Here is a 27,645-nt window from a genome sequence, read left to right as displayed (position 1 = left end):
AAAAGAGTGTGACGTATGTGGTATAGGCGGTTATGCCTTTTTGTTTTTTTATAGAGTTTAAGAAAGTTGAAGGTGTTAATGTTGTTGCTAAATGGATTCGGACGCAAGGCTGGGCTTGCAAAAGTTGGGGAACATACACAGTCCATACGGTGGACACAAGTTTTACCTTCATTTATTCCTTGAAAATATACGACGACTGGTCTGGCCTAGCGCGTAGTGACCCTGCCTGCGAAGCCGCGATTCTGGGTTCGAATCCCGGTAAGGGCATTTATTTGTGTGATGAACACAGATATTTGTTCCTGAGTCATGGATGTTTTCTATGTATATAAGTAAGTTTATCGTCGCCTAGCACCCATAGTATAAGCTTTGCTTAGTTTGAAGCTAGTTTGATGTGTAAGGTGTCCCCAATATTTATTTATTTATAATGTAGAGAATACCTACTTTAAAATATTTAGACGGATGGGAAGACCTTTGTAACACGTATTCTAAAAATAGGTAAAATCTAAAAGCTATAAATTTACATAAAATTTACAAGTGGACCATTACATACCAAGTATCGAAATTTTCACATTCGAATTATGATATTAAATTATACTTTTACAGACATCTCTGACAGGATTCTAATTTTGGCTCCTATAAACCCCGGAAGCCTTGCTTATGTACAAATAAAAATAATAAATAAATATTGGGGACACCTTACACAGATCAACTTAGCCCCAAACTAAGCAAAGCTTGTACTATGGGTGCTAAGCGACGATATACATACTTAAATAGATAAATACATACTTATATACATAGAAAACATCCATGACTCAGGAACAAATATCTGTGCTCATCAAAAAAATAAATGCCCTTACCGGGATTCGAACCCAGGACCGCGGCTCAGCAGGCAGGGTCACTACCGATTGAGCCAGACCGGTTGTCGACAAAATATCCACAACACAAACTATTCCAACACCGTTACACAAAGTATTAAAACATACGTGACAGGAACACGGGACGACATGAAAAACCGTCGTTGTGTCCCGCCCCGGACGTGTTGAGAAACGGGTACGTGGCCAAATGCACAAACGCTCACGATAATATCGTTATCGTTATATCGTATTGTATGTATTATAAATATTATAATATATGTATGTAGGTATATAATATGTAAGTAGTATGTATGTATATGTATGTGTAGGTATTATATGTATTATGTAGGCTTTTTAGCTACAATTAATTACTTTTAATTTAGTTTTTTTGCACCTCCTAATTAGTTAAAGTTATGAATACCATTTTTCCACTACCCAAAGGTTGCCTGGAAGAGATCGCTCTTTAGCGATAAGGCCGCCTGTTGTTTACCTCTGTAATAAAATTTATTGTAATGTGTGTGTTCCTATGTACATTTCTGAGGTTGTGCAATAAAGTGGATTTGTATTGTATTGTATTGTTATCGTAGCTAGCTATCTCTATCGCTCTTGCGTATTGGCGACTGAGCCAGACTGCGTTTCTTTCGGCGTCTAGCGCGTACGATTGTCATTCGGCTAGGCCGTTCGGACGTGTAGGTATGCATGCAGAAGATCGCAGTGATCAAATGGCAAAAACGGAACCCTTATAGTTTCGTCATGTCCGTCTGTCCGTCTGTCCGTCTGTCCGTCTGTCCGTCTGTCACAGCCGATTTACTCGGAAACTATAAGTACTACAGTGATGAAATTTGATGGGAATATGTGTTGTATGAACCGCTACAAAATTATGACACTAAATAGAAAAAAATAATTGGGGGTGGGGCCCCCATACATGTAACTGAGGGATGAAAATTTATTTTTTCGATGTACATACCCGTGTGGGGTATCAATGGAAAGGTCTTTTAAAATGATATAAAGTTTTCTAAAAAACATTTTTCTTAAAGTGAACGGTTTTTGAGATATCAGCTCTCAAAGTCGTAAAAAGTATGTCCCCCCCCCCTCTATTTTTATAACTACGGGGTATAAAATGAAAAAAAAATAGAGGTGATGCATGCTAATTAACTCTTTCAACGATTTTTGGTTTGATCAAAGTATCTCTTATAGTTTTTGAGATAGGTTGATTTACTTTTATTTTTCAACAAAACTGTAATTTTGGCAGGTGTATAAATTGACATAATAAGTTTATTATATTTGCTGCTACGGAACCCTTTGTGCGCGAGCCCGACTCGCACTTGGCCGGTTTAATTTACCATCATTTTCATGAAAAAAAAAACTTAAATACCCAACCTCACTCATTACTTGTAATTAATAACTCGGAACAAAAGCGAGATTTACGCTAAAACTTTGACACCGCAATACAAAACTCAAACTCCGCGCAAAGTCCGCGTAAAAACCGTTAATCCTGCCGAGTTGAAAAGTAAACAGCCTTGTTCTGGGCAGCAATAAAGAATGCTCATCGTAAAATACTCCGGTTATTAGCTCATTACTTGAGAACGCAATAAAATGGTGCGTTTAAAGTGTAGCGGAAAAAACTCGAGTTCAAGATGGAGATCAAAGTGTTTTAGTGGAACTAAATTGTACTTTGTCTTTTTCTGCGATTGTAGTTTTATGAGCGTTTAAGCGAATGTTGCTCTTTGAAATTTGTTGCGTTCCGTGAGAATCTAAATTTTATGATGAAGTATGTATACTGCAAACATTCATTTCTTAGATAGTTACCAATTCAACTATTTCAGTTATTTATTCGTAAAAAGATGCGGCATCAGTTGGCCTCGGCTGGGCGGAGCTGGAAAAGGCCGATTAGACCGCGATGAATGGAAATCATCATCATCATCATCATTTATTCGTAAGTCGATTAGGTCCTATTGTGTGGCAGAAGGGTCCATATTGGCTCATATAAAATTATTTGTTATAAAATTATTGTTTATACCGATTTGTGCTCCGAATGATCATTTCTCATAATTTTACTTATCATAATTTTGTTTCATTATTATCAATAGTACTACTATCACTGTTCATAATAATCATTTAGTCGAAAATTTTTAATCATAAATTCTATACAAATATTTAATAACATTCATAATTTTGTGTTTAAGAAAATCATTCATCATAAAATTATTTAAAAAGTTTTGGAGAAGTTATATGAAAAACTTGTGCCATTTATAGAAGCTTGAAGCTTTTACAGTGACATATACAATTTACATTAAAAATTCGTTTCTGGTTCGCTCACGGTCAACCTAACACGATCCTCCTCGCTACGCTCGTCGTCGCACCTAACTGGACTGTCACATGTGATGTCTGTTCTGTTAACAATAATATAACGATAAATTATATTACTCGCAATCGTTATGATCAATAAGTATATAAACATAAACATTAGTATAAAACGTATATATTTATGACATTATGAATATAAGTCATTCGAAGTTACGATAGTTATTAACATAAAATTGTTATAAATAATGATCGTTATAATGTAAAATTGTATGAGAAACATTTTCGGACTACCTGCAATAATCTATATAACAATTTTATATGAACTTTGGCGCACCCGTGGCAGAAGCCTCTCAGAGTACTCGCGGTATATGTCAATGTTTTCAAAAAACTTTAATAAATATCGTGCCAAGTCAGTAAATGGACTGCAACGATTACAGGATGAAACTATTGAACAGTTAACACGTTCACCATCCAGAAATTACGAACGAACGACGAACTTACAAAACAAACCTACCCACATAAAAAACATGGCAAAGGTAAAAAGAACATTGCTTTTTGGATATACCAACTAAAGAGCTGATAGCCACGCCTAAAACTACCACACTACACTCTTTCATTGTTAACTTTTATCGATCCAATGCACATCAAAGCCTTAAAAATAATACGTGCATAAAATCTGAGGTACCGTGGTATTATTCTGAACGTCCACCGAGCACTAGTTTTATATCATATATTGAGTCAGGACACGGCGTGAACGACCATATTTTTAAGCAATTCCATCCTCAGAAGTTCCGGCGTACTTCTACAAGAACAAATTACATTAGAGTTTTGAATCCTTAAGATATTAAAGAATGTTTCAAATTCAAAATCGGAAAAATTGCCCTGGGTCTTACTTCGTGGTGAGATGTAGCTAATCAAAAATATTTCATTTAATTCCGTTGTAATTATGTCGTTACCACTCACATACCTTCTGCGTACTTCTTCATACTACTAGAAAATCTTGAGGCACTTTATTGACGGGAATTTATAAACTATCAACAGAATTGACCATAAAAGCTAGAGACCATAGAAGCTAGAGATAGTCTTTGCCCAGCAGTAAAAGCCAAAATAGACAAACGAAAAGCGACTAAATTGATAGTTGGACACCCTCTCATAATAATGATCGTACAACACTACAAGCAATATGAATAGTACGTAGTCAGGAAGGGGCGGCATACAGCCCTTTCACGAGAAACAAAGTGAGTGGTCAAGGGCCAAGCTCTGCAGCCCCTTTGTGCGCGTCATACACCTCTGTGTATTAAAGGGCAGGTATGGCTGGCTATCAACTTCATAGCATTATGCTTTGCTGGCATTAAAAATACATTTTTTCTACTCGTCGTCTGTAATCTGTCAATTAGGACACCACAGACTAAACTAAGTGCTAAGTTTTCAGTGTTGGATACTCTATGGCAGTTCCGACTCAATTATAATAAGCTCATTATAGTTGACTTTAGTTAACTGTAATAATTTCAAAAATAGAACTTCATACAATTTCTATACTAATTTGCGATACCTGGCCAATTTTTCTGCATCTGAAACACATTTTTTTTATCTGTCGCGTTATCGGCCAATCAGAGACGACTATTACAAAATAATTGGTTGCTAGGTAATTCGATGTTGATACAACGGTGAACGACGCTATTAACATTAATTTTAACTTGAATGATGATATTTCCGTCCATTGATGATGAAGATGATGACTCGTAGAGAAAGTATTGTATACAATAGTGATATAAATAAGCTTTTCACTATCGTACCGTACTCGACTGAAAAGCTGTGTATTATATCACGATTGTATAAAATACTATTAGGATTATTTAATATTTGCATAAATACAAATTTACATTTTTAAATAGCCTTTCATCTAATGTCATTTGTGTGACAATACCTATATTATATAAATCATTCATCTCTTTTCCACCCTGGATTTTAATCATTGGTTGAATCGTGTACAGATATATTTTGTGTGTCTATAACTATGCAACTAAATTTATTTAATTTAAAAATGTAAACTTATTATATTTTATTATTATAAAATGGGCTTACTCTTGGCCACAGACTAGCCAAAGGCAAAGACGTGGCCTACGATGGAGTGAGCTCGCCCAGAAGATGCCTGTTCACTCTTGATTTGATCTGTATAATATTTCCAACTCCTTGTGACAATTTTACGTAGATAAGGTGTTATATTCGTTTGTATAACTTTTGTTCATCCAATTTATTATAACCTATTTATTTATGCGCAGTTTTTCTGTAAACTACATTTCTCTAGTCTCTACAAAGTTAAACTTTTGTTAAATATGAATGATAGACTGCGACTTCGCTAAGTTTGCCCAAACTTGGTGGTGTTGTTATACGTGTACGTGTATGATTGTATATCCCATAGGATCGCCATACTTGGCATGGCACTCGACATGAAAACTTAACGCAGTCCGACGCTATTATTCAAAATATTTAAAAATATTTTAAGCGGGTTACTCACGTATTAAGTCGATATAGCGTTCGACATGTTTCGGTTCAATTTCGAGAACCTATGCGTCGCGATCTCGACATGTAAAGGCGGGGTGTCGCTACTCTTGAGAAAGGTTCTCGAAATTGAACCGAAACATGTCGAACGCTATATCGACTTAATACGTGAGTATCCCGCTTAAAATATTTTTAAATATGTATGAGTCTCACGGGAGTTTTATAGTTAAAATTATTCAAGATTTAACATAACCTACTACAAACTGAGGTCTCATTTATTAAAATATAAAAAAGAGTACAATATTGCCATAGAAATAACGCCAAAGGATGAAAAACATTTCTAAGAAACAATTTGTCGACCGGTCTGGCTCAGTCGGTAGTGACCCTGCCTGGTAAGCCGCGGTCCTGGGTTCGAATCCCGGTAAGGGCATTTATTTGTGTGATGAGCATAGATATTTGTTCCTGAGTCATGGATGTTTTCTATGTATATAAGTATGTATTTATCTATTTAAGTATGTATATCGTCGCTTAGCACTCATAGTACAAGCTTTGCTTAGTTTGGGGCTAAGTTGATCTGTGTAAGGTCCCCAATATTAAAAAAAAATCCACAAAAATAATAAAAAAATGAGTGTTACAAATATAAAAAAAAAAACAATATGTTTTCACATTGTAAAATACACACAGGTACTTACTTATAATTATAACGTTATATATTACGAATAACTGTTAGGTATCCGATAGCAATTGCTATTACAAATTAAATAACTTTTAATATCATAAAATACACCAGACTAGCATCAATTCTTCCGTGCACTAAGTACCGTGGACAAACGGGCATTCGGACAGCGTCCTAACGAATCACCAACTGCAGAACTCTTCCACTGCCTTATGACAATAATATTTCACCTTCAACCGCCACGGAGAGCCATATTGCCAAATTTATCTCCGGGCTACGTGTGGGCGCAAGCCTTCTACGGTAATCGTAATCGTTTATTAATCCCATAAATTTGGGACATAAAATTTTATGTCGTTACGTCACGGGTTATCTCCGGGGTGAGCGGATAGCACAATCCATACTTATATTATAAATAGGAAAGTGTGTTTGTTTGTCCATCTTTCACGGCAAAACGGAGCGACGAATTGACGTGATGTCTTAGCGGTAACAAGATGGCGCTCGCCGCTGCGTTTAGTTTTATCTTTGCGCTGCGTTCACTGTGTCACAGGTCCGCGTCGTACAGCTGCGTTCGTGACCAACAAAATGGTCCCGACGGAAGACCAGCGCTGACCCTCGGGTTAGCATTTTATGCTGAGTCGGGACCATTTCGTGGTAACTTATATGTTTAATTTCTTTTATTTGCTGTTTCTGTTTTCTTACTTGTGTATTTTGTAGTTATCACGAATAAATAATTGATTGATTGATTTTTAACTGGAAATAGTTGTAGGGATGGAAAGTGATATAGGCTACTTTTTGTCTCCCCTAAAAAGGGGTGTGGAAGTTTATATGGAGCATTCTGCAATTTAGAATTTAACGCAAGCAAAGCCGCAGGCAAAAGCTATTTATATTATATGGACATGCGTTATGTAGAATCGTAGACAAAAGAAATGAAGAGACGATGGAATTGTTGAAATCTTCACGGATGGATATGGAAGCTTTTGTTTTATTTTATATTAAGACTAGCTTTTGCCCGCGGCTTCGCTCGCGTTAGAAAGAGACAAAAAGTAGCCTATGTCACTCTCCACCCCTTCAACTATCTCCACTTAAAAAATCACGACAATTCGTCGCTCCGTTTTGCCGTGAAGGACCGACAAACTAACAGACACACTTTCCCATTTATAATATTAGTATGGATAAAGCTTTATTCGAATACTCTAGTGAAATACTAAAAAGTATTTTCATTGTTTTCAATATTTTAATCATATTAACTTTTCAAGGAAACATAGTAAATTAGAATTAAAAATATGTTGAATTTTTATGATTAAACAGAATCATCGTTCTCTGATTATATAAAAATAGCTCGTCTATGCAATTCGATATTTTGAATTTGAACAGAACCCCATGATTGATTTCAATGAAATCCAATAATCCCAAGTGTAGTATAAAAATAATTGGCTTATGAATTTTATCATCGCATCAAAAGGATACAATAAAACTTCAAGGATTCTATCGAATATTTAAAGTCTGATTGGCTAGACGATCGTAAAATCAAGTGATTGAACTTTCTATGACTTCTCAACTTTAGGGACCGAGTTAAGTGCAGGAACTTCATTGTTATATACTGGAAGTAAAAATGTATTTTACAGAAGTTTTCTAACTAAACTAAATAAAAAATATTCAAATGATGAAGATAATCTTTTAAAAAACGTATGTAATAAAAATACTCTCAATTTTTCAATTTATATCTGTAAAAAGAACAAAGATATGAAATCAAATTATCGACTTAATTTAAACGCGTCATTTCAATTGATTTCATTTCTTTAAAAATTGGGCCATAGCGCGTCGTAAGTATCTATGGAGTCAGAGTTCCTGAGATAACGGCATTTTTTCGGCATTAAATTTTGAACACGCTTTCAGAAAGCCAACACAAATCGAACTCTAAGTAATAGAAATAGTGGAATACTCTCACCAAAGTATACAGCGTATCGTATGCACACATGTTATATGGATGGAAATATAAGCTCGTCCGTCCACAATATATCAAACATCGCCCGCTGTAGCGATCGTGGAGTTCGGTAAACTGACATGTGTACACACACAGGTTTACACCCACTAGCGTACACAGAAAAGAGATTAAAATAGATAAAATAGATTTCTATAATAATTAACTCAATTATTGTTGTTTTAGAAAGTATTGCTCTTTTTGTCTTACTTATTACTTACTTCGAAGCATACCTATTCTTATTGTAATAACAGGTTATGAACTTGACCTATGACTGCCATGAGCGACGTTTAACTGCAATTTATTTATCCTCATGGCATATCTCGTCTTTGAGAAAACGACTTCACATTCATTACATTGAAGACGGCAAGATGCTCATTGTCATCATCTCAGCTTGAGTGTTCTTAATCTTCACATGAACTCGAATCTCGAAATTACTTACACCCCGCGTACTCGACTTAAAATCTTCACCCATAACGAGAATTAATCCATCACTCAAATAAATTCATTCCACTGAAATCGTATATTCAATCGTCATACGTCCTTATTCCGGCGCCAAATCGATTCGAAATCGATTTGCAGACGCGTCACGTCCCCCGGGCGCGTGGTCGCGTGTATGAATGTAAGAATTTACATGCATTGGTATGTAAATGCCGGAGGCGAGTCGAACTGCCGTGTTTCGATTGTGATAACGCGGAACACGACTGTTTATTTCGTTCGCGTAATATCTTAATGTAGGAGTTATAGTATGGAAATACTCGTAAGGAAACGGTAAGCCGGCTTTCAAATCAGAGGATGTAAGTCCTGGTTTGAGCCAAGGAAGTTTTTAAAACTTATTTATGACTTAGTTATCAGTGTTATCACTTGTATCAGTAGTGAAAGACAAGGAAAGAATAAAAAATATGTATATAAGAGTCATAAATACACAAAAGTGTGTTGCTCATGAAGTTTTCCATAATAATAAATAATAATAAGCAAAGCTTGTACTATGGGTGATAAGCGACGATATACATGCTTAAATAGATAAATACAACGCTAAGCATTACACCCAACGAGCATATTCTGCCCCCTGGTGCGAGAGAAAAATGGGCAACCTGGAAATCACTAAATAGATTAAGATCGGGGGTAGGCCGATCTAAAGATAACCTCCTAAAATGGGGAATCAACCCGGGACAAAATGATGCACTATGTGAATGTGGTGATATACAAACAACGCAACATATGATGCAATGTTCCCTGTGTCCAGCTAAGTGCACTGCAGAAGACCTTATAAAAGCTACCCCCCGAGGGTTGGAGGTGGCAAAGATATTGGAAAAATATTATTTAGTTTATAACTTGTGATCCCTTCACGTGATAAGAAGAAAAAGATAAATACATACTTATATACATAGAAAACATCCATGACTCAAAACAAATATCTGTGCTCATCACACAAATAAATGCCCTTACCGGGATTTGAACCCAGGACCGCAGCTTAGCAGACGGGGTCACTGACTGAGCCAGACCGGTGTCATATCCATCCGTCAGATCCATCAAAATCATACGTGTGTGTAGCAGTGAATCATAAAGAAACACAAATCAACAAATGGCCAAGTCATGTTTCAATTCAATCCTCATGCATATGAGAAGTTTTCATAATTATTGCATGCACTTTGGATAGGTTTGTTCCTCACTCGAGCAAATACTCTGCGTGTAATTCCACTAGCACTAGATTTTGCTTTGCGGGATTATGTATGTTAAAGCGATGTTCTTGATTACCCGATCATTGCATGATATATTGATCTTTGAAAGGTAATAAAGTAGGAAAATATAGTACCTAGTACTTACGCTTTAAGAGCATACTTAGTTTGGTTTACTAAGTGAAGTATACAATATACTTGTAATACGAACAAATAGCATCAGTTTTTTCATTCCTATTTATTTATGTTGGATAATTTAATATGTAACATCAAAATTATTAGTTAGACTTATTAATAAATAAAATCTAAGATGAACGAACATGTGATGTGCGGTTTTACGCGTGGGCGACGGTCGCGCGATGGTCGCGCGACGGCGATGCGACGCATACGAAATCAAACCTTATCGATATGGAAGTAGACGATGCGATGAGACGAGACGGCGACGGTCGTGCGACCGTCGCCCATGCAAGACGCAGCAAGTTTAGCGCAGCGTGCTGAAAGCAGAAGCATTTTTGAAGTCTTTTCATTTTATTTTGTGCTGTTTCTAGCAATCATCTAATTCAATTGTTGAATCCCCATCACAATTTTAGTGACACCGGATCAATACATCGCTGTCACGTCAAACGCTGTATTTAATCTACAACTTGTACCGGCAACTTGTTTGCGTACGTGTCGTGTATACACGACTACACGTCGCATGCAAACGACATCGCTCACCTCGCGATTTATGCCAAATGCTATCGTAAAAACGATTGAGCTACGGAAGATGGGAGCAAATTCGCATTTCAAAATGGCATATCTCTTCAAACGCGCCGCGGCGCTTGAGACTGTTTTGTATGGATTTTCAGTTAGCGCTCGTATTTTGCCAGGTCAATTTGTATATTGAATTTAGGATTACATGTTTGGGAATTACATTTCCAGTACGGCGTATCACGTTGAACAGCGTAGCGAAAGTAACACTGTGAATGCGGTATTGGATTAAGAATGTACTTCGTCGAATAATGATGTCTGAAGATGCCGTTTGAACCGTTTATTATTCGTAATTGGGTGAATCAACTTTTTCTTGCTTTTTTCAAGAATTACCTTACTTATTATTAGGTCTACTTTTGTGATTTTAACTTTACCATCGTGAATAAAGATCCTTATTTCACGTATACCAATTAGGGAAAAATTTTAAAACGATTAATTTTTAATTAAAACAATATGTGACCCAGTGGAAGAGACACTTTTTTCATACAAAAGTGAGGGACAGCTATGTCCACTGGGTCACTGCTCGAAACAAAGTTATAAAATAGGAAATCCTATAATTACATGTTGTATTGCGTAGCTAGTATATTTGTCTTTAATATAATAAGTATACTACATTAATTAGACTAAATCCCAATTAAATTTTCTGACCACATGTAGTCGAAGTATGCGAAATTTTGCTGGCAAAGAAAAGTTGATTCACCCAATTATGCTATTAGAAATTTTGTGTAGAAATCGAGAGTTGATCATATCAAAAATATTAGGTAAACATAAAACTAAGAGCCAAAAAAAATGGTTGCACCGGATACGAGTTTGACAGAAAAATAATTTTACAAAATATATTTTCATATTGGTAACGAAGGTAATGGTCCTCATGAATTGGAAATTTTGTATTCTAAAATGTCTTAACTCATTAACTCTCAGCTTTTGCACCCAATAAACTGCCTGAAATTCCTGAAAGTGGCAAAAGTACCTACTAAGATCCCCCGACGTAGTCAATAGTCGCAAACGGGACGTTTGAGTGTATATACGTCTCTGGGTACGTAACCGAATGGCACAAACCACAAATCTCAATTCTACATACACTTATTATTATGCTAAGATTTCAAGAGCAGATGTTTACTTATTTTTTAGTTAGTATATAATGTGTTTGCGTATACCAGATTTCATTAAATACGGCAAACACAAACCACATAATTTTAACTCAGTAGGTAATTTATGTGAAGTAAATGGTTTTGGAATATTTATAAAAACCGGCCAAGAGCGTGTCGGGCCACGCTCAGTGTAGGGTTCCGTAGTTTTCCGTATTTTTCTCAAAAACTACTTAACCTATCAAGTTCAAAACAATTTTCCTAGAAAGTCTTTATAAAGTTCTACTTTTGTGATTTTTTTTCATATTTTTTAAACATAATATGGTTCAAAAGTTAGAGGGGGACGCACTTTTTAGGGTTCCGTACCTCAAAGAGGAAAAACGGAACCCTTATAGGATCACTCGCGTGTCTGTCTGTCCCTCTGTCACAGCCGATTTCTCCGAAACTACTAGACCGATTTACTTGAAATTTGGCACACGTATGTAAACAAGTGGCCCAAAGACGGACATGTAATATAATTAAATGAAATGAAACGAAATTTAATCATAGGGGCCACTTTTGGGGGGTAAAATTGAAAATTAAAAATCAAAGTTATTAGAACTATATTGTGCTACATATCAAATGAAAGAGCATTTTATAAGCATCTCAAATATATTTTTTTTATAGTTTTTATTTTGGTAATTTAGAAGTAATTTAAGAAAATAAGCAAAAAATGACCATTCCCCCCTTATCTCCGAAACTACTTAGCGTAAAATTTTCAAAAAAATACACGAGATAGCCCTCTACCTGTAGATTACAGGAAAACCTATTAGAAATCTACAGTCAAGCGTAAGTCGGAGTTAAGAGAAAAAACTCAAATTGAGATTTTTCACTCACTGCCGCTGCAAGTACTTACTAAATGTTTTGAAATTTTGTGAGCGCCATGGACAGGTAGAAAGAAATTCATTTCTGTTTAGAAATTGTTAAAAATTTTAAGCATTTGCCAAAATGACTTAAGTTCCTACTAAAAAATAGGCGCTTACGACTGTTTAGAACTGCACTGACCATAATATTGCCCTAATAGGTCCAAAAAATGGTGTATATATACGAAAACAAAAAAAATTGTGCCACCGACAACCAAAATCTAAAGTCTATTTGCTCTATCTCTTATAGTTTCCAAAATATACGCAAAATCTTTAAAGTACAAATCTAGTGTACACGTTGCCATCACATGTCGTCAGGCGCTCATGACCTTTTTGTATGGAAATGTCGAAATCCGACTTGCACTTTACCGATTTTCATAGAAAGTTTTGTTTTATTATAGTTTTGAAGGAGGTTTCTTGTTTTTAACCACCAACGCAAAAATATTATAATAATAATAGCTTTGACGCTTGACATGTCTGTCTGGCATCATAGCTCCCGAACGAATCAATCGATTTTGATTTAGTTTTTAATGTTTAAGGTGAATTCGTCGAGAGTTTTTTTTTGTACCACGTAGGTGGCAAACATGCATACGGTCCGCCTGATGGAAAGCGGTGACTGTTACATATGGACGCCTGCCGGTTCGCACAAGTCTCAAGTCGCGTAAATTACTTAGTAAATTTTGCCGAGAGACGGCGCTAAATACAATAATACTCATTAGAGTACCTATACTTCTAGTCAAAGACATATATAACTCCGTATAGACAGATAAAGTCTAAAAATAAAACGTACTTACCTCAGTACCACACAGAAGAAGGGCTCAGCTAGATGGCGCTAATATTAATATTAACACGCTTTTATTAGGTCGTCGTGTATGTAACTAACTATGTAATGGAATCTACGGAGGCTAATTTAACCATCTTCCAAGGATCGTAGCGTAATGATAATTGGCAGCTGTATGTAGTTCTGATGACAGTACAATAATATGGTACTGTTGAACTGATCTGATGATGGAGCCGGAAGATATGAACTGGAACTACATGATGGAACATCGTATCATAGCTGTTTTTGGGTTTCTTAGAAAAGTCTTGTAATGAACTTTGACTACGATTAGGTTTCAAGGTCTGATGATGGAGCCGGAAGATATGAACTGGAACTACATGATGGAACATCGTATCATAGCTGTTTTTGGGTTTCTTAGAAAAGTCTTGTAATGAACTTTGACTACGATTAGGTTTCAAGGTCTGATGATGGAGCCGGAAGATATGAACTGGAACTACATGATGGAACATCGTATCATAGTAGTTTTTGGGTTTCTTAGAAAAGTCTTGAAATGAACTTTGTCTACGATAAGGTTTCAAGGTCTGATGATGAAGCCGGAAGATATGAACTGGAACTACATGATGTAACATCGTATCATAGCTGTTTTTGCGTTTCTTAGAAAAGTCTTGTAATGAACTTTGACTACGATTAGGTTTCAAGGTCTGATGATGGAGCCGGAAGATATGAACTGGAACTACATGATAGAACATCGTATCATAGTAGTTTTTGGGTTTCTTAGAAAAGTCTTGTAATGAACTTTGACTACGATTAGGTTTCAAGGTCTGATGATGGAGCCGGAAGATATGAACTGGAACTACTAAAAAGATCAACGTAGTATTTAAAATAAGTTGGGATAGGGTTTTCTTGAGACCCTTAAGAGCAAGTAAAAGGGGGCTCAGGGGCGATCGAAGCCCCCACAAAAAGACTGATCAACGTAGTATTTAAAATAAGTTGGGTTAAGGTTTTCTTGTGACCCTCCAGAGGAAATAAAGGGGGGGGCTCGGGGGCGAAGCCCCCGCAAAAAAGAAAGATCAACGTAGTATTTAAAATAAGTTGGGTTAGGGTTTTCTTGTGACCGTTCAGAGTAAATAAAGGGGGGCTCGGGGGCGAAGCCCCCGCAAAAAAGAAAGATCAACGTAGTATTTAAAATAAGTTGGGATAGGGTTTTCTTGTGACCCTTAAGAGCAAGTAAAGAGGGGCTCGGGGGCGAAGCTCCCCACAAAAAAAAGATCAACATAGTATTTAAAATAAGTTGGGATAGGGTTTTCTTGAGACCCTTAAGAGGAAATAAAGGGGGGCTCGGGGGGCGAAGCCCTCCGCATAAAATAAACATCAACGTAGTATTTAAAGTAAGTTGGGATAGGGTTTTCTTGTGACCCTGAAGAGCATGAATAAGGGGGCTCGAGGGCGAATGCGGGGGCATAAAAGAAAGATCAACGTAGTATTTAAAATAAGTTGGGATAGGGTTTTCTTGAGACCCTTAAGAGCATATAAAGGAGGGCTCGGGGGCGAAGCCCCCGCATAAAAGAAAGATCAACATAGTAGAGAATGCCTTAAAGCATGAGTCCGCCTTTTGTACTACAAGATTTTCTTTTATCACTGCTTCCAGTAGTTCCACAGGTGGTAAATGATCTTTATTACTAGATTCACCTACTTTTATCAATTTTAAAGCACTAGTGGATAAAATGCGTTTTTACCCGCTGGTATTAAAGGACAAAACACGTGTTTCCGAGCTAGTGAGGGGAAAAATTCAATGTTGGCTGCTCGCGTGCGGTCCGTTTGTTAATGTAGGTAAGAATTTAGAATAGCGTCATTTTGTGAACATCAAAGGAGTGAGCCTTCTGTACTTGTACTATTATACATATATTCTGTGACAAAACTAACAACATGTGTTCCAAGTACAACATTCGAAATGCCGGAAAGTTAGTAGGTATCGACCGTAAATTGGCGAAATCCAATTTACGGTAAAATTAACACATGTGATGGACCCTGCCGTCTATAATAAATTGCCGCAATATGTGGTTGAAGCGCCTAGTGTGTCGAACTAAAAAATCGATCGAGTAAAAAAATCATTCATGGGTAATTGTGTTCGATTTTATAATAAACTTCTGAATCATATTACTGACTTGTCAATTAATAAATTTAAGAATCATGTAAAGCGTGTACTCATTTCCAAAGCTTATTATACAACACAAGACTACATGAATGATAAAACAACGTGGGATTAATTGTTATTCGAAATGGTTTCTTATTTTTACGTTTATTATTATTATTATTATTGTTGATGAAATTAATATTGTATTTTTTTGGACATTGGATTTTTCCTAGAAATATTCTAGACATGTATTTTTATATATACATATACCTAATTATATATTTTTTGTTTAACGATTATTTTTATATGAAATTGTATATTATAGACTCAATATTATTATGAACAATAATTTACAACAATAAATTGCTCTGATAATTAGGTTAGATTAAGATCATAATATATATGTAATGAACTATTCATTAAGAGCTTGTAACTAGGCCTACATGAATAAAGATATTTTGAATTGAATTGAATTGAATTGAACTTTAAGTACCTATCGCTTAAAAAAATGGCTGGTCGAGCACCCGTTCTACACTTATGACAATTTTTTTATTACCTAATTAGAAAAATATTTTTGTGCATTTTTTATGTGAATATTGCCTAACTTTTTGTAATTTCAATCTTCTGTCTATTTATTCTCTAAGTATTATTGTTGTATGAATATTATTTTTTTAAATCAAATCTTGACGTGTAAAATGGCGTTGAATGAATAAATGAATATGAGTATGAGTAGTATGGTTATTTTAACCATTGAAAGTTTGTACGGAACCCTCGGTGGGCGAGTCCGACTCGCACTTGGCCGGTTTTTTTTCCTTTAGGAGCGATTATTTCCGAAAATATTAATATTATCAAAAAAAACGGTCTTAGTAAACCCTTATTCACGTTGGGGTTGGAATGAAAAAAAATATCAGCCTCCACTTTACATGTAGGGGGGGTACCCTAATAAAACATTTTTGCAGTTTGTTGGCGTGATTGATATACATATTGGTACCAAATTTCAGCTTTCTAGTGCTAACGGTTACTGAGATTATCCGCGGACGGACGGACGGACGGACGGACGGACAGACAGACAGACAGACATGGCGAAACTATAAGGGTTCCTAGTTGACTACGGAACCCTAAAAACGAAATGATGTACCTACTTTTTTTTTCACACGCTACACATTTTCTCGACACGTCTCACTCGTGCTACTTATTTCATTAGTGGGTCTGAAGAATTACTTTAGCCGTGTTTTTCGAGAAAAACGTGTTTCACGTACAAAACTCAAATCATCATAAAAAGCATTCCTTTTCATTATAATTCTGAACTCGTATGAATCTAAATTCCTTGCGCCCACATCAAAGGCGCCAAACTAGTTTTCTCCTAACCTGCACGGGTTATTCCAAAATTGTATCAACCGCAGCCGAAGGTTTGAGCAAAAGTGAACCAACATACATGTGGTCTCAAATTACACGTTGTTTTCGAGAATGTTCATATCCCAGATGCCTGAATCAAACTCTGACCTGTCTCTGCAAGTTTTTGGAATAAAAACCCTGTTTGAAGCGGTTTTGATGGGCTGCTGACTATTTGTTGAATTCGGCTGGCGTTGAATTCGGGGCAGTTTTGTTTTGTTTTGTTCTGATTGTTCAGAACTTTAGGATTTTCATCTTACAACTACAGCTGGTTCTGATTTTATATGTTTGATGCAATAAAAAATTGAAGGGAAGAGTAGCCGTGGTAGAAGGCGCATATGGAGTAAGAATATAAAAGATTGGTTAAAAGTGAAGAGCATAGACAAACTAATTCGCATGACTGAAAATAGAGAGACATATGGACATATGGTCGCCGACCTCCTGGACGGAGATGGCACATGAAGAAGAAGATGCAATATAAAAAAAATACTTAGTCTATCGCGAAAATATTGGTTTGGTTACAGCAAATTCATAAATGGGCGTGTTCTATGAATTTATTTTTAAGCAAACTTACTGAGATCAGTTATTAGGTGTTCATATGTAAGTAGCTTTTCAAAATCACCTGGCAACTATGTTTCGAATACTTTCCTCCTATTTCTTCTTAACGATATCATTACACATCGATACCTGATAACTATTAAGTACTAATACATTATTAACACCCTAATGCGTAAAATGCTCATTATTTCCAAGCTCATTGAAGCTTAAGCTATGAGAAATATGAAAAAATATCAACAACGACAGACGACTAAGCCTTCGAAACGGTTATAGCGTACTTTCCGTTCTCCCTGAGGAACGGTGTCTGGCCCGTTATTCTCCGTCTCACCCAAATCATAGCTTTTCTAAAACCAGTTTAAAGTATGATCCCGCGTCGCGTATAGCTGGAACAAATCACAAAGTCACACGTATACTAGTCTTGTTTGGGACGGGAATAAGAGATGGTGTCTGGAAATTTCGCATTTCAGATGATTTTGTGTAACGAGTCAGTGAATTTTTCAAGAATCACATTATACGCACCAGATATCGCCCAGATGGCAGCCGGTCCCTTAATTTCGTAATATTTTCTTTAAATTTTGAATATTGGGTATTTTGATAAGTTATATTGTAGATTTTTGAGATCAATCTTTTCGCACAACGATCTTTTAGCACAAATTTTTAGTTTACGTAATTTTTTTTTGAAAAGTATTAGGACATAACCTTATTACTGACCCCGTGAGCTCCATTTTTTATTCTGCTTCACTTTTCATCTGGTGTGACTAGGGTCAATTGTCGATCAGTTCATAAAACAAGAGCGTGTCGGGCCACGCTCAGTGTAGGGTTCCGTAGTTTTCCGTATTTTTCTCAAAAAATACTTAACCTATCAAGTTCAAAACAATTTTCCTAGAAAGTTTTTATAAAGTTCTACTTTTGTGATTTTTTTCATATTTTTTAAACATATGGTTCAAAAGTTAGAGGGGGGGGACGCACTTTTTTTTCCTTTAGGAGCGATTATTTCCGAAAATATTAATATTATCAAAAAACGGTCTTAGTAAACCCTTATTAATTTTTTAATACCTATCCAACAATATATCACACGTTGGGGTTGGAATGAAAAAAAATATCAGCCCCCACTTTACATGTATGGGGGGTACTTTAATAAAACATTTTTTTTCATTTTTTATTTTTGCACTTTGTTGGCGTAATTGATATACATATTGGTACCAAGTTTCAGCTTTCTAGTGCTTACGGTTACTGAGATTATCCGCGGACGGACGGACGGACGGACAGACAGACATGGCGAAACTATAAGGGTTCCTAGTTGACTACGGAACCCTAAAAAGTATATTAAATGTACTTATTAAAGCGGATCTAAGGCACGGAAAAATTGCATTTTAACGTGTTGGTAATTTTGGTCATATATTTGCGAAAATAACTATATTTTATTTTATATTCAATTCAATAGTCTTTGATTTATCTGATATGAATTCAATATTTACACCAGGCACTTACCGACTGGGCTTTCTTCATTCCAAAATGAATCGTCCAGTGTGTAATCAGCTTCTGCAACAAGCAAACAAAATAAATTAAAAATCAAAATTCTACTTGTACTTTAATGAAACGAATCTAAGATGTATAGATTCGTGTAAATATATTTTTAGGGCTTTGGCTTGTACATTTGTTTGCGAATTCGACTGTATATCCCGTAGGTCTCTGGGGCAAAATACTAGCAACCTAAGAAGCGTATTTTGTTTCATTGTTTATTTAACAGAATGGGTTACGTTACGACTGACAGCGATACTTCGTGGCATGTGAGTAATATTCTTTTTGTTTTTGGCAAGTTAACCTTGTCTTATTTTAGGTACTACCTTATGTTACCTAATGTGCGTATTAGGTTACAAATTAGGTGGATTGTTATCTCATCCATATATACTAATAATAAAAACTACTTAATTGGTTTTTGTGTGTTGCCTCTCCACGCGCAAACCGTACAGTTTTGTTTAAATTTTGTTAAGAGATAGGTAGAGTTCCGGAGAAATACAGCATGTTTTTTATCACAAAAATCATTCTTTAAGGAGTTAATTAATAAATGATCTCAATTCTAGTCCAAAAATAAGATTATTGAGAGCTGTGTTGTGTCTCAGCCTGTTAAAATATTGTAGGTTTTTGATTAAATTGAATTATTAGGTATTGCTTTAAATTTCCTATCAAGCGCAATGTTAACTACTGATTGACACACAGACAAAGACTCACGGAAGTCTAGTAAAATATAAAATGAATTCTTCAAAACCTCGGCTCGTTATAGTAACAAGTTTATTTTAAGTAAATGCCCAACTAAATCATTCCCATCTAGTACTTTGCCGGCGTACGTTTACTTAACCAAGCAAATACTGCTTCAGGAAATTAAAGCATGACTTTCAGTATCGCGCGGCTGCAAAAAAAGATCATTACCGACGCAAAAAACGCGTAACAGATTTTTAAACTTTGCCTGTTTTGCATTAATATGTCAAGAACCTTAGCTTATTATAGTAATTGGCAGAAGACATATTTAAATTACAATAATGTGTTATGAGGGTTGACTCAACGATTTTTTTACAGTTGACTCATTCTTGCAAAACGCAAAAAATGACATAGTTACCCACTATGAGACTTGAATGATTATTGCAAAATGATATTTTATTCGTTGTTTTATGCTACGACCCGTGTTATAAAACATAAGTCATTATTGTTAAATTATATTCGGGTCATAAATTGTTCGTTTTTGGTGTAAGTACCATGACACTATATTGTAAAATATAACTGTTCATATTAATTTATGTTTAAATAAGTTATGACTTAGTCCATTAGTATATTTTTGCACATGAATGGTTAATTCAGTACGAAATTGAACATTTTAAGTCATGAATATACATATTCGTTATTATAATTTGCAAACATTTTTTACAAGTACGTGTTTATATAAAAATCTAATATAAGCTACTATTTTTTTATAATTACTAATTACATTAAGACGTGTTAATGTATGCATAAAAATATTGTTTGATTTTTGAATACTTACTGAATGGTAGTTTATTATTTTGTTAAAGATATTTTATGTTTTGTTCTTGTACAAGTCATGAGTTATTCATAATTTAAATGACTTAGTCTATTTCTTAGCGTAAAAAAATATTTTGTTGTATATTTTAGATAAGTAGTTTGTTTTTTTTAAAGATGATTATTTGGTTTTTGTAACGATTTTTTGTTGAAAAAGCACAGATAATTTAAATATGTGTCTAGAAATGATCATTACTCTAATAGTTAATTTATAGTATTTTATTCAACAGGCGTTTAAAGGAGGTCAAGAAATATGAGGGGCGTACTTTCCACGAGTATTTTGGAGTCAGTTAAACACCATTGCATACAATACTTTTACAACGACCATGCACTTAGTTTTTAATAGTTTTTTTAAATAATTCTCGCGAAATTCACACTGATTCCTGTATTGCAAAGGTTTGCACTGTCAGCTCAGCTGCCCAAAGCCTTCCCGCGCACGCACGCAGTATCGTTAATGCAATGCGTTGCCATGATTACAGAACCAAACAATGCGTTTTCAGTTTTTTCGATACGCACAATCCTGTAAATGACGAATAACAGTTCGGGAGTAGAAAAATCATTAAAAGGTTTGATTAATAAATAATGTATTGATTCCTACATGACGACCGGTCTGGCGCAGTCGGTAGTGACCCTGCCTGCTACGCCGCGGTCCCGGGTTCGAATCCCGGTAAGGGCATTTATTTGTGTGATGAGCACAGATATTTGTTCCTGAGTCATGGATGTTTTCTATGTATATAAGTATTTATATATTATATATATCGTTGCCTAAGTACCCACAACACAAGCCTTCTTGAGCTTACCGTGGGTCTCAGTCAATCTGTGTAAGAATGTCCTATAATATTTATTATTATTTTATTATTTATACCTAATAACATAAGTGACCATGACTGATATGTTACTTAACACTTATAAAGTTAAAAATATGCATAGGTAGAGTATTTTACAATAACAATTTATGTGCTTTAACATGTTTATTTAAGACTCATAGATATTTTTAAACAATTAGCAAAAGTGGGTTAAGTATCATAACACAGTCTTGAAAAAGTTTGACGTCGTCGAACAATTCGCAATAAAAGAAAAGGGCATTATTTCGTCAAATTGAAGTTTGTTTTGAAATTAAGCTACAATAATCACTACTACTGAACGTATTATAGCTGAAAAACACAACAATCTATATAAAAAACAATGTTTTTTAAGAGAAACACAAAAAAATGAGAAAAAATCTTTAGACGCCATTTTCTCAAAATGGTTGGCGTGTGGGTTGACACATTATTGCTTATCACCATCCAAATAATTACCAGCACCCAAATTACAATGAGGGTTGCACTGATGACGTCATTCATTTGTATACCATTGTTATGCTATGATTGCCTTGTTAGTATTTTCAGGCAAAATGGCGGAGGTTTAATTCTGTTTTAAATTTGGACTTTTTATAGTTTAATTGTATACAAATTCTGAGATGGGAAAAATTATTACAACTTGTTATACAACTTAATAGATGTACAAGGTGAATCCGTTCAATAATCAATTATTTATTTTACTATCGAAACTAATGGTTCCACGTGGTTCAAATTAACGATTTATTAATAGGTTCTGAAGCTTTCATGAATTTTGTAAAGTAGTACATATACAAAAAAGTCTCAGACACAATATTATTCTTGGTATTAATTCGTTACCTAATAAGGTTTGAACATTCATTTATGTTTTACCTAGCAAACAGAATTAATAATCATATATTTACGAATGTCAATATTAAAAAGTAATCTCTGTATCTAAAACGTATTCCATCTACATATATGTATCTATCTAGCAAGACTAAATACAAATAGCTAGAGGTTTTTTCATTATTTACAATAAAACCTAATTCACTTACCTCACGTAATAAAAGTAGCGTTCAGCAACATAATTGACGTCCTTTCCATTTCCTATTATCATATATAAGACATAATAATAATCATATTACTGCCGACTGTACCCTTTAAACAATAATGATACCGGGACGGCATCATAACCTTTTATGACACAATAAGAGCTTTTTGTCTTGCTGACTTTACAAATATTGTACGAGCTCATACTGTAGGCAGAAAAGGTTATGAATCTATATTACATGCAGAAGTTTTCGTACAAGCCTTATGTTCTAAGTAATAGAGTCAAACGTAGAACGAATGTTAGATCACGAAAGTTCTAGTAGATATCTATCTCTATCGCGCTTTATTCGTATCGCTTTGTTTGTCAGAGAAATGCCATTCGGCTATGGGGCCAGATCAGATTATTCGGTGTGTTCATGGTGCGTTACATTTTGTTGCTTACTGTACGAGGCTTGTAAGGGGGACGCAAGAAAGTTTCAAGTACTTATTAATTTTGAAGGCGGTTTATCTGATATCATACATACAAATATATAGGTTAGCAAAGCTAGGTAAGGCTCAGTAGGTATCTTTGCAAAGCTTTTGTTTCAAAATGGGAATCAAGATTCCCGGACCAGAGTAGTACTGTTTGGTAACTAAGATTCCTGGTTTGTAGCCGGTTACGCATTGGGCCAGCGTGGTACCGTTTGATAACTGAGTTTTGTAACTGACTACAGAACGGGAATACAAAATTCCCTGTTAGTAGCTGGTTACGTATTGGGCCCGAGTTGCTGATCGGAGTTTCTACCAAATGAAGCTAGGACGGTGTACATACGGACAGACGGACAGAGCGAAACTGTAAAGATTCCTAGTCAACCTAGTTAACTACGAAATCCTAAAAAAATACTCAATGTCAGCATTATTCGAATAAATCATGTATTCATGACGGAAAAAAAAAAAACCCATTTTGTAACCAGTTACAATAAGGGATATTTTTTCCCGTTTGAAAGTTGGTTACCAACCATGGCTCCAAATCGTTAATTATTTAGTCTCATTTTGTAACTTGTTACAACACGGGATTTTTTTCCCGTTTCAAAGCCGGTCACCAAACATGGTTACAAATCGGTAATGGGAAAGTCCCAATTTGAAGCCAGGTACGAATTGGGATTTTTTTCCCGTTTCGAAGCTGGTTACCAATTTTTAGTTACGAAACGGTACTAAAAGTTTAAGCACATAAAAACTAGTTTAGTTTCCCAAACAGAATTCAAAACCATCAACAGCAATAATAGAATCCCAACTACAGTACGTCAAAGCCAAACCATTACAAAAGGTCATTGATCCGAGAGTGGACTCTGGGCCGTCCGATTGAATACGCCACAGCTAAAACGGGCACTCAACCCACCTTGCCACCTTTGGACATTCTTGTTAATTTCGTTATCTACTATTTGGACCTGCAGAGGTTTCGAACGCAATTCCGGTAGTTGAATTGTTTAATTTAGATTCAATTTTGAGATTCGGTTATCAGGAAAGCTGTAAATATCGTTGGCGGTAGGTGTATTTTAGGCGAAATGTTTATTTGGTAAACTTACTAATTTAGGGCCTGCATTTTACGGTCACAATGAGCAACTAAAACCAAAAAGACTAACCCAGAAATTGCTGAAAAATTTCTTTGGCTTAAAAAATGTCAAGGTCAGATTTTCAGATTGCCAAAATGTACGAGTATTAAACAAAGAATTTTTTTAATGAAATAACAAAAGTTTAATTTACAATATTGCAAGTTTTCAAGCCAGCGTCATTGACCGAAAAACAAATCAATATAAAACTTCAAGCAGAAACAATCGGCAGCGTTCAGCAACTCCGCCAATTCTTAACAAACTTCCAACACTTATAAAACTACGGCGCGTGACACATTAACAGCGACGGTGCGGCCGCGCCGGCCAATTACGATGAGATTCCCGATAAGATGCCACTTTGTCAAACTAGACAAATTTATGCGCCTAGCCAAATTGAACTGCTCTATGAAATACTGCTGTTCTATTTTTCGTTGTTTCAAAATGGGTTTTAATGTAGCTTATTTATTTAAGTTTTATTTTTATTAATAAAAAAAAATTACAATGAATGTTTGACCAATAATAGTTGTGCGTTTAAAAATGTCGACTTTGGTACTGTTTTTTTTAGTTTTAAATAAGTTATATTATCTTTTCTAATTTAAAATGGAGTCTTCAAATTCAAACCATTGTTGTAAACAAAAATAACAGTTTCGTATTTTTCGGTAGGTTAAGGAAATTCTCTTCTTCCTACCGTAAAATATTTTTAGCATTTTTCCTTAAACTTTAAAAATAAATTAAAGGGGCTAATTACACGCGATCTCAATCCACTGCATCTTCATTTAATACACTAATATTCCGAGGGCGTCTCCAAATTAACTCCTAAACGGGAATGCAATTAATTTTAATTAGAACCACTCGGGAGGAAAAAAAACAATTCCAAGAAACTGCCCCTCCGTGACACCGTGCCCCAAACAAAGCTTTGTATCTCCACCGGGTACATCTAACGTCACAATCGCTTACACTTCGTAACGTTTCGTTAACTCTCTCCCTATCGCTCTTGTAGTGGTGCGACAGAGCAAGACTGCGTTTCGATCGTCACGTGGCATCAACGACTGTCACTTCGGCTAGGCGGCCAGTTTCTAGATTGTTGATTTTTCCCCCTCGCCTCCGAAAAGTTCACAGAAACCGAATGTATAATGAGACATTTACAACGTTGTTTGCGTTGATTAATTTTATCTAAAGTTTTTCTAACTACCTGAGTACTTTCCTTTGTTTGGACGGTACCTATATAATTGTTTTTGAGAAGGCTCCAGTTTCTTTAGCGTCAAAGATGACAATTATAAAAAAGGGGTTGATGTTGTTCATTTTAATTTTGCGACTGATGACATCGATTAAAGGTTAAACAGAAATGAATTTCTTTCTACCTGTCCATGGCGCTCACAAAATTTCAAAACATTTAGTAAGTATTTTGCAGCGGCAGTGAGCGAAAATCTCAATTTGAGAATCCGACTTACGCTTGACTGTAGATTTCTAATAGGTTTTCCTGTAATCTAGAATTATCTCGTGTATTTTTTTGAAAATTTTACGCTAAGTAGTTTCATTCTTAAATAACTTTTAAATTTAAAAACAATAAAAAAAATATATTTGAGATGCTTATAAAATGCTCTTTCATTTGATATGTAACACAATATAGTTCTAATAACTTTGATTTTTAATTTTCAATTTTACCCCCAAAAGTGCCCCCTATCATTAAATTTCATTCAATTTTATTTAATTATATTACACGTCAGTCTTCGGGCCACAGGTTTACATACGTGTGCCAAATTTCAAGTAAATCGGTCCAGTAGTTTCGGAGAAATGACAGAGGGACAGACAGACACGCGAGTGATCCTATAAGGGTTCCGTTTTTCCTCTTTGAGGTACGGAACCCTAAAAAGGGGTTGATGTTGTTCATTTTAATTTTGCGACTGATGACATCGAGGTTAACGATATTTTCTTAAGAATCTTGGGCTTAAAATAAAATTAGAACAACATGTTTATGAAAATGTTTGTTAGGTATTTTTCATATTATACCAAAGATATTAATCTTAAAATCATTTCAAATAATAATTATTTAAATATAAAAACTATGGAAACGTAATTCATACACAAGCTTACGTCTGTATTCCTTAAAGGGGTAGGAAAAGCACATGAAATGGCTCAAGTTTTAGTGCCACCTTTAGCAATTAAGAGGAAGGAAAAGATTGAAACCTACTTATCCACAGTCGACTTCTGGAAGGAAGAAGGTGGTTACTATATCGCGTATTAAATCTGGGAAATTTACTATATCGCGTATAATGAATTAAATATAATATCCAGAATTATCAAAATAATGAAGTATAATATCCATATTTTTTGAACCCGTGCTTGAAAGCGTTCGAAGTCAACGGTGTGAAATTTCATGTGAGTACCTATCGATGTAATGAAAATCAATATATTATTAGTTAAATTTACCGAAATATATACGTGTTTTCAGACAGTTAAATTACGAGTAATGTTGTTTAAATAAATACCTAGATAAACATGTTCATTTAGGTTTAAGTTTACCTTAGCGTAAAGTTTTGATAAATCGTATCGACAGTTTTAGGCCCATGTTGGGCGCCAACTTAGTCGTAACCAAATTTTGAGCCTCTTGTTAGTTCCAACTCGTTATACTTACAAGTACTTATGTAATAATATAAGTAAACACGTATTGTCATCGACGTACCTACTCGTGAGACGTGAACGCGCTTTAATGAAACAACAACTAGAACAAAGTAATCTAACTACAAATTACTTTGGATAACTTACCTATAAATTTACTTAGCATACGGTATGGTTAAGAAAATTATGAGAACGCTGTATTGACATAACAAGTTCAGATTTAAATTATTTAAGTTTTGATTAAAATCGAACTATACAAACCACATTATCTGAGAAAATATTTCATATATAAATTTTAATCTTCTTGTACTTCATTTTCATGCTTGTAAAGTTTATGTTTAGAATTTAAAGAAATATTAATTTAAAAATCAGTTTCTTCTTTAAAAGGTATCTATAAAATACACAATTAAAATCAACGGGATTTTTAGATTTCATAACTAATAAACTATTTTCATATTCAGAGAAAAAACAATCTACATTTATGCGCATGAGCATGCGCAATTCTGGCCCCACGTTTGGGCGCCACTCCACCCGTTCTAAATCACTTCCCGTGTCCTGTAGTAATGGGACTTCCTGCCCGACCTGCCCTAGCAATTGCCCCGGGAATAATCCACCCGGACGATTTACTGAGCACTAAGCATCATATAACCATGTTGTAATTATTCGAAATCAGGGCTGAGATCTTTTTAACTCGATCTAGCCATATCTTGGTAAAGCTTAGTTTTGCGATTCATTTTGAATATCTAGTTTCTAGAGCTGCAGGCCTATGATGCTTGAAATTTAATCACTTATCTACGTGGATAAAGCATCCGTCACAGTGACAGATGTCTTATCCACGTGGATAAGTGATAAATTTGGAAGAATAGCCCTGCAGGGTAATATATTTTAGTATT

At 35.2% G+C, this 27,645-nt stretch overlaps 1 protein-coding gene across 1 annotated transcript in view; it reads right to left on the bottom strand.

Annotated features, from left to right (window-relative positions):
• The window catches only part of LOC125227776 (disintegrin and metalloproteinase domain-containing protein 22), a 670,866-nt gene that overhangs the window by 423,580 nt on the left and 219,641 nt on the right, over positions 1-27,645 (bottom strand). Inside the window, exon 2 of the mRNA XM_048132103.1 lies at positions 19,096-19,146. Coding sequence (XP_047988060.1) covers positions 19,096-19,146 — 51 coding nt within the window. The remainder of the gene's footprint in view (positions 1-19,095; positions 19,147-27,645) is intronic.

This window comes from Leguminivora glycinivorella, chromosome 7, assembly GCF_023078275.1.
Source record: "Leguminivora glycinivorella isolate SPB_JAAS2020 chromosome 7, LegGlyc_1.1, whole genome shotgun sequence".
Lineage (NCBI taxonomy): Eukaryota > Metazoa > Arthropoda > Insecta > Lepidoptera > Tortricidae > Leguminivora > Leguminivora glycinivorella.
This window is presented reverse-complemented; position numbering and strand designations above follow the sequence as displayed.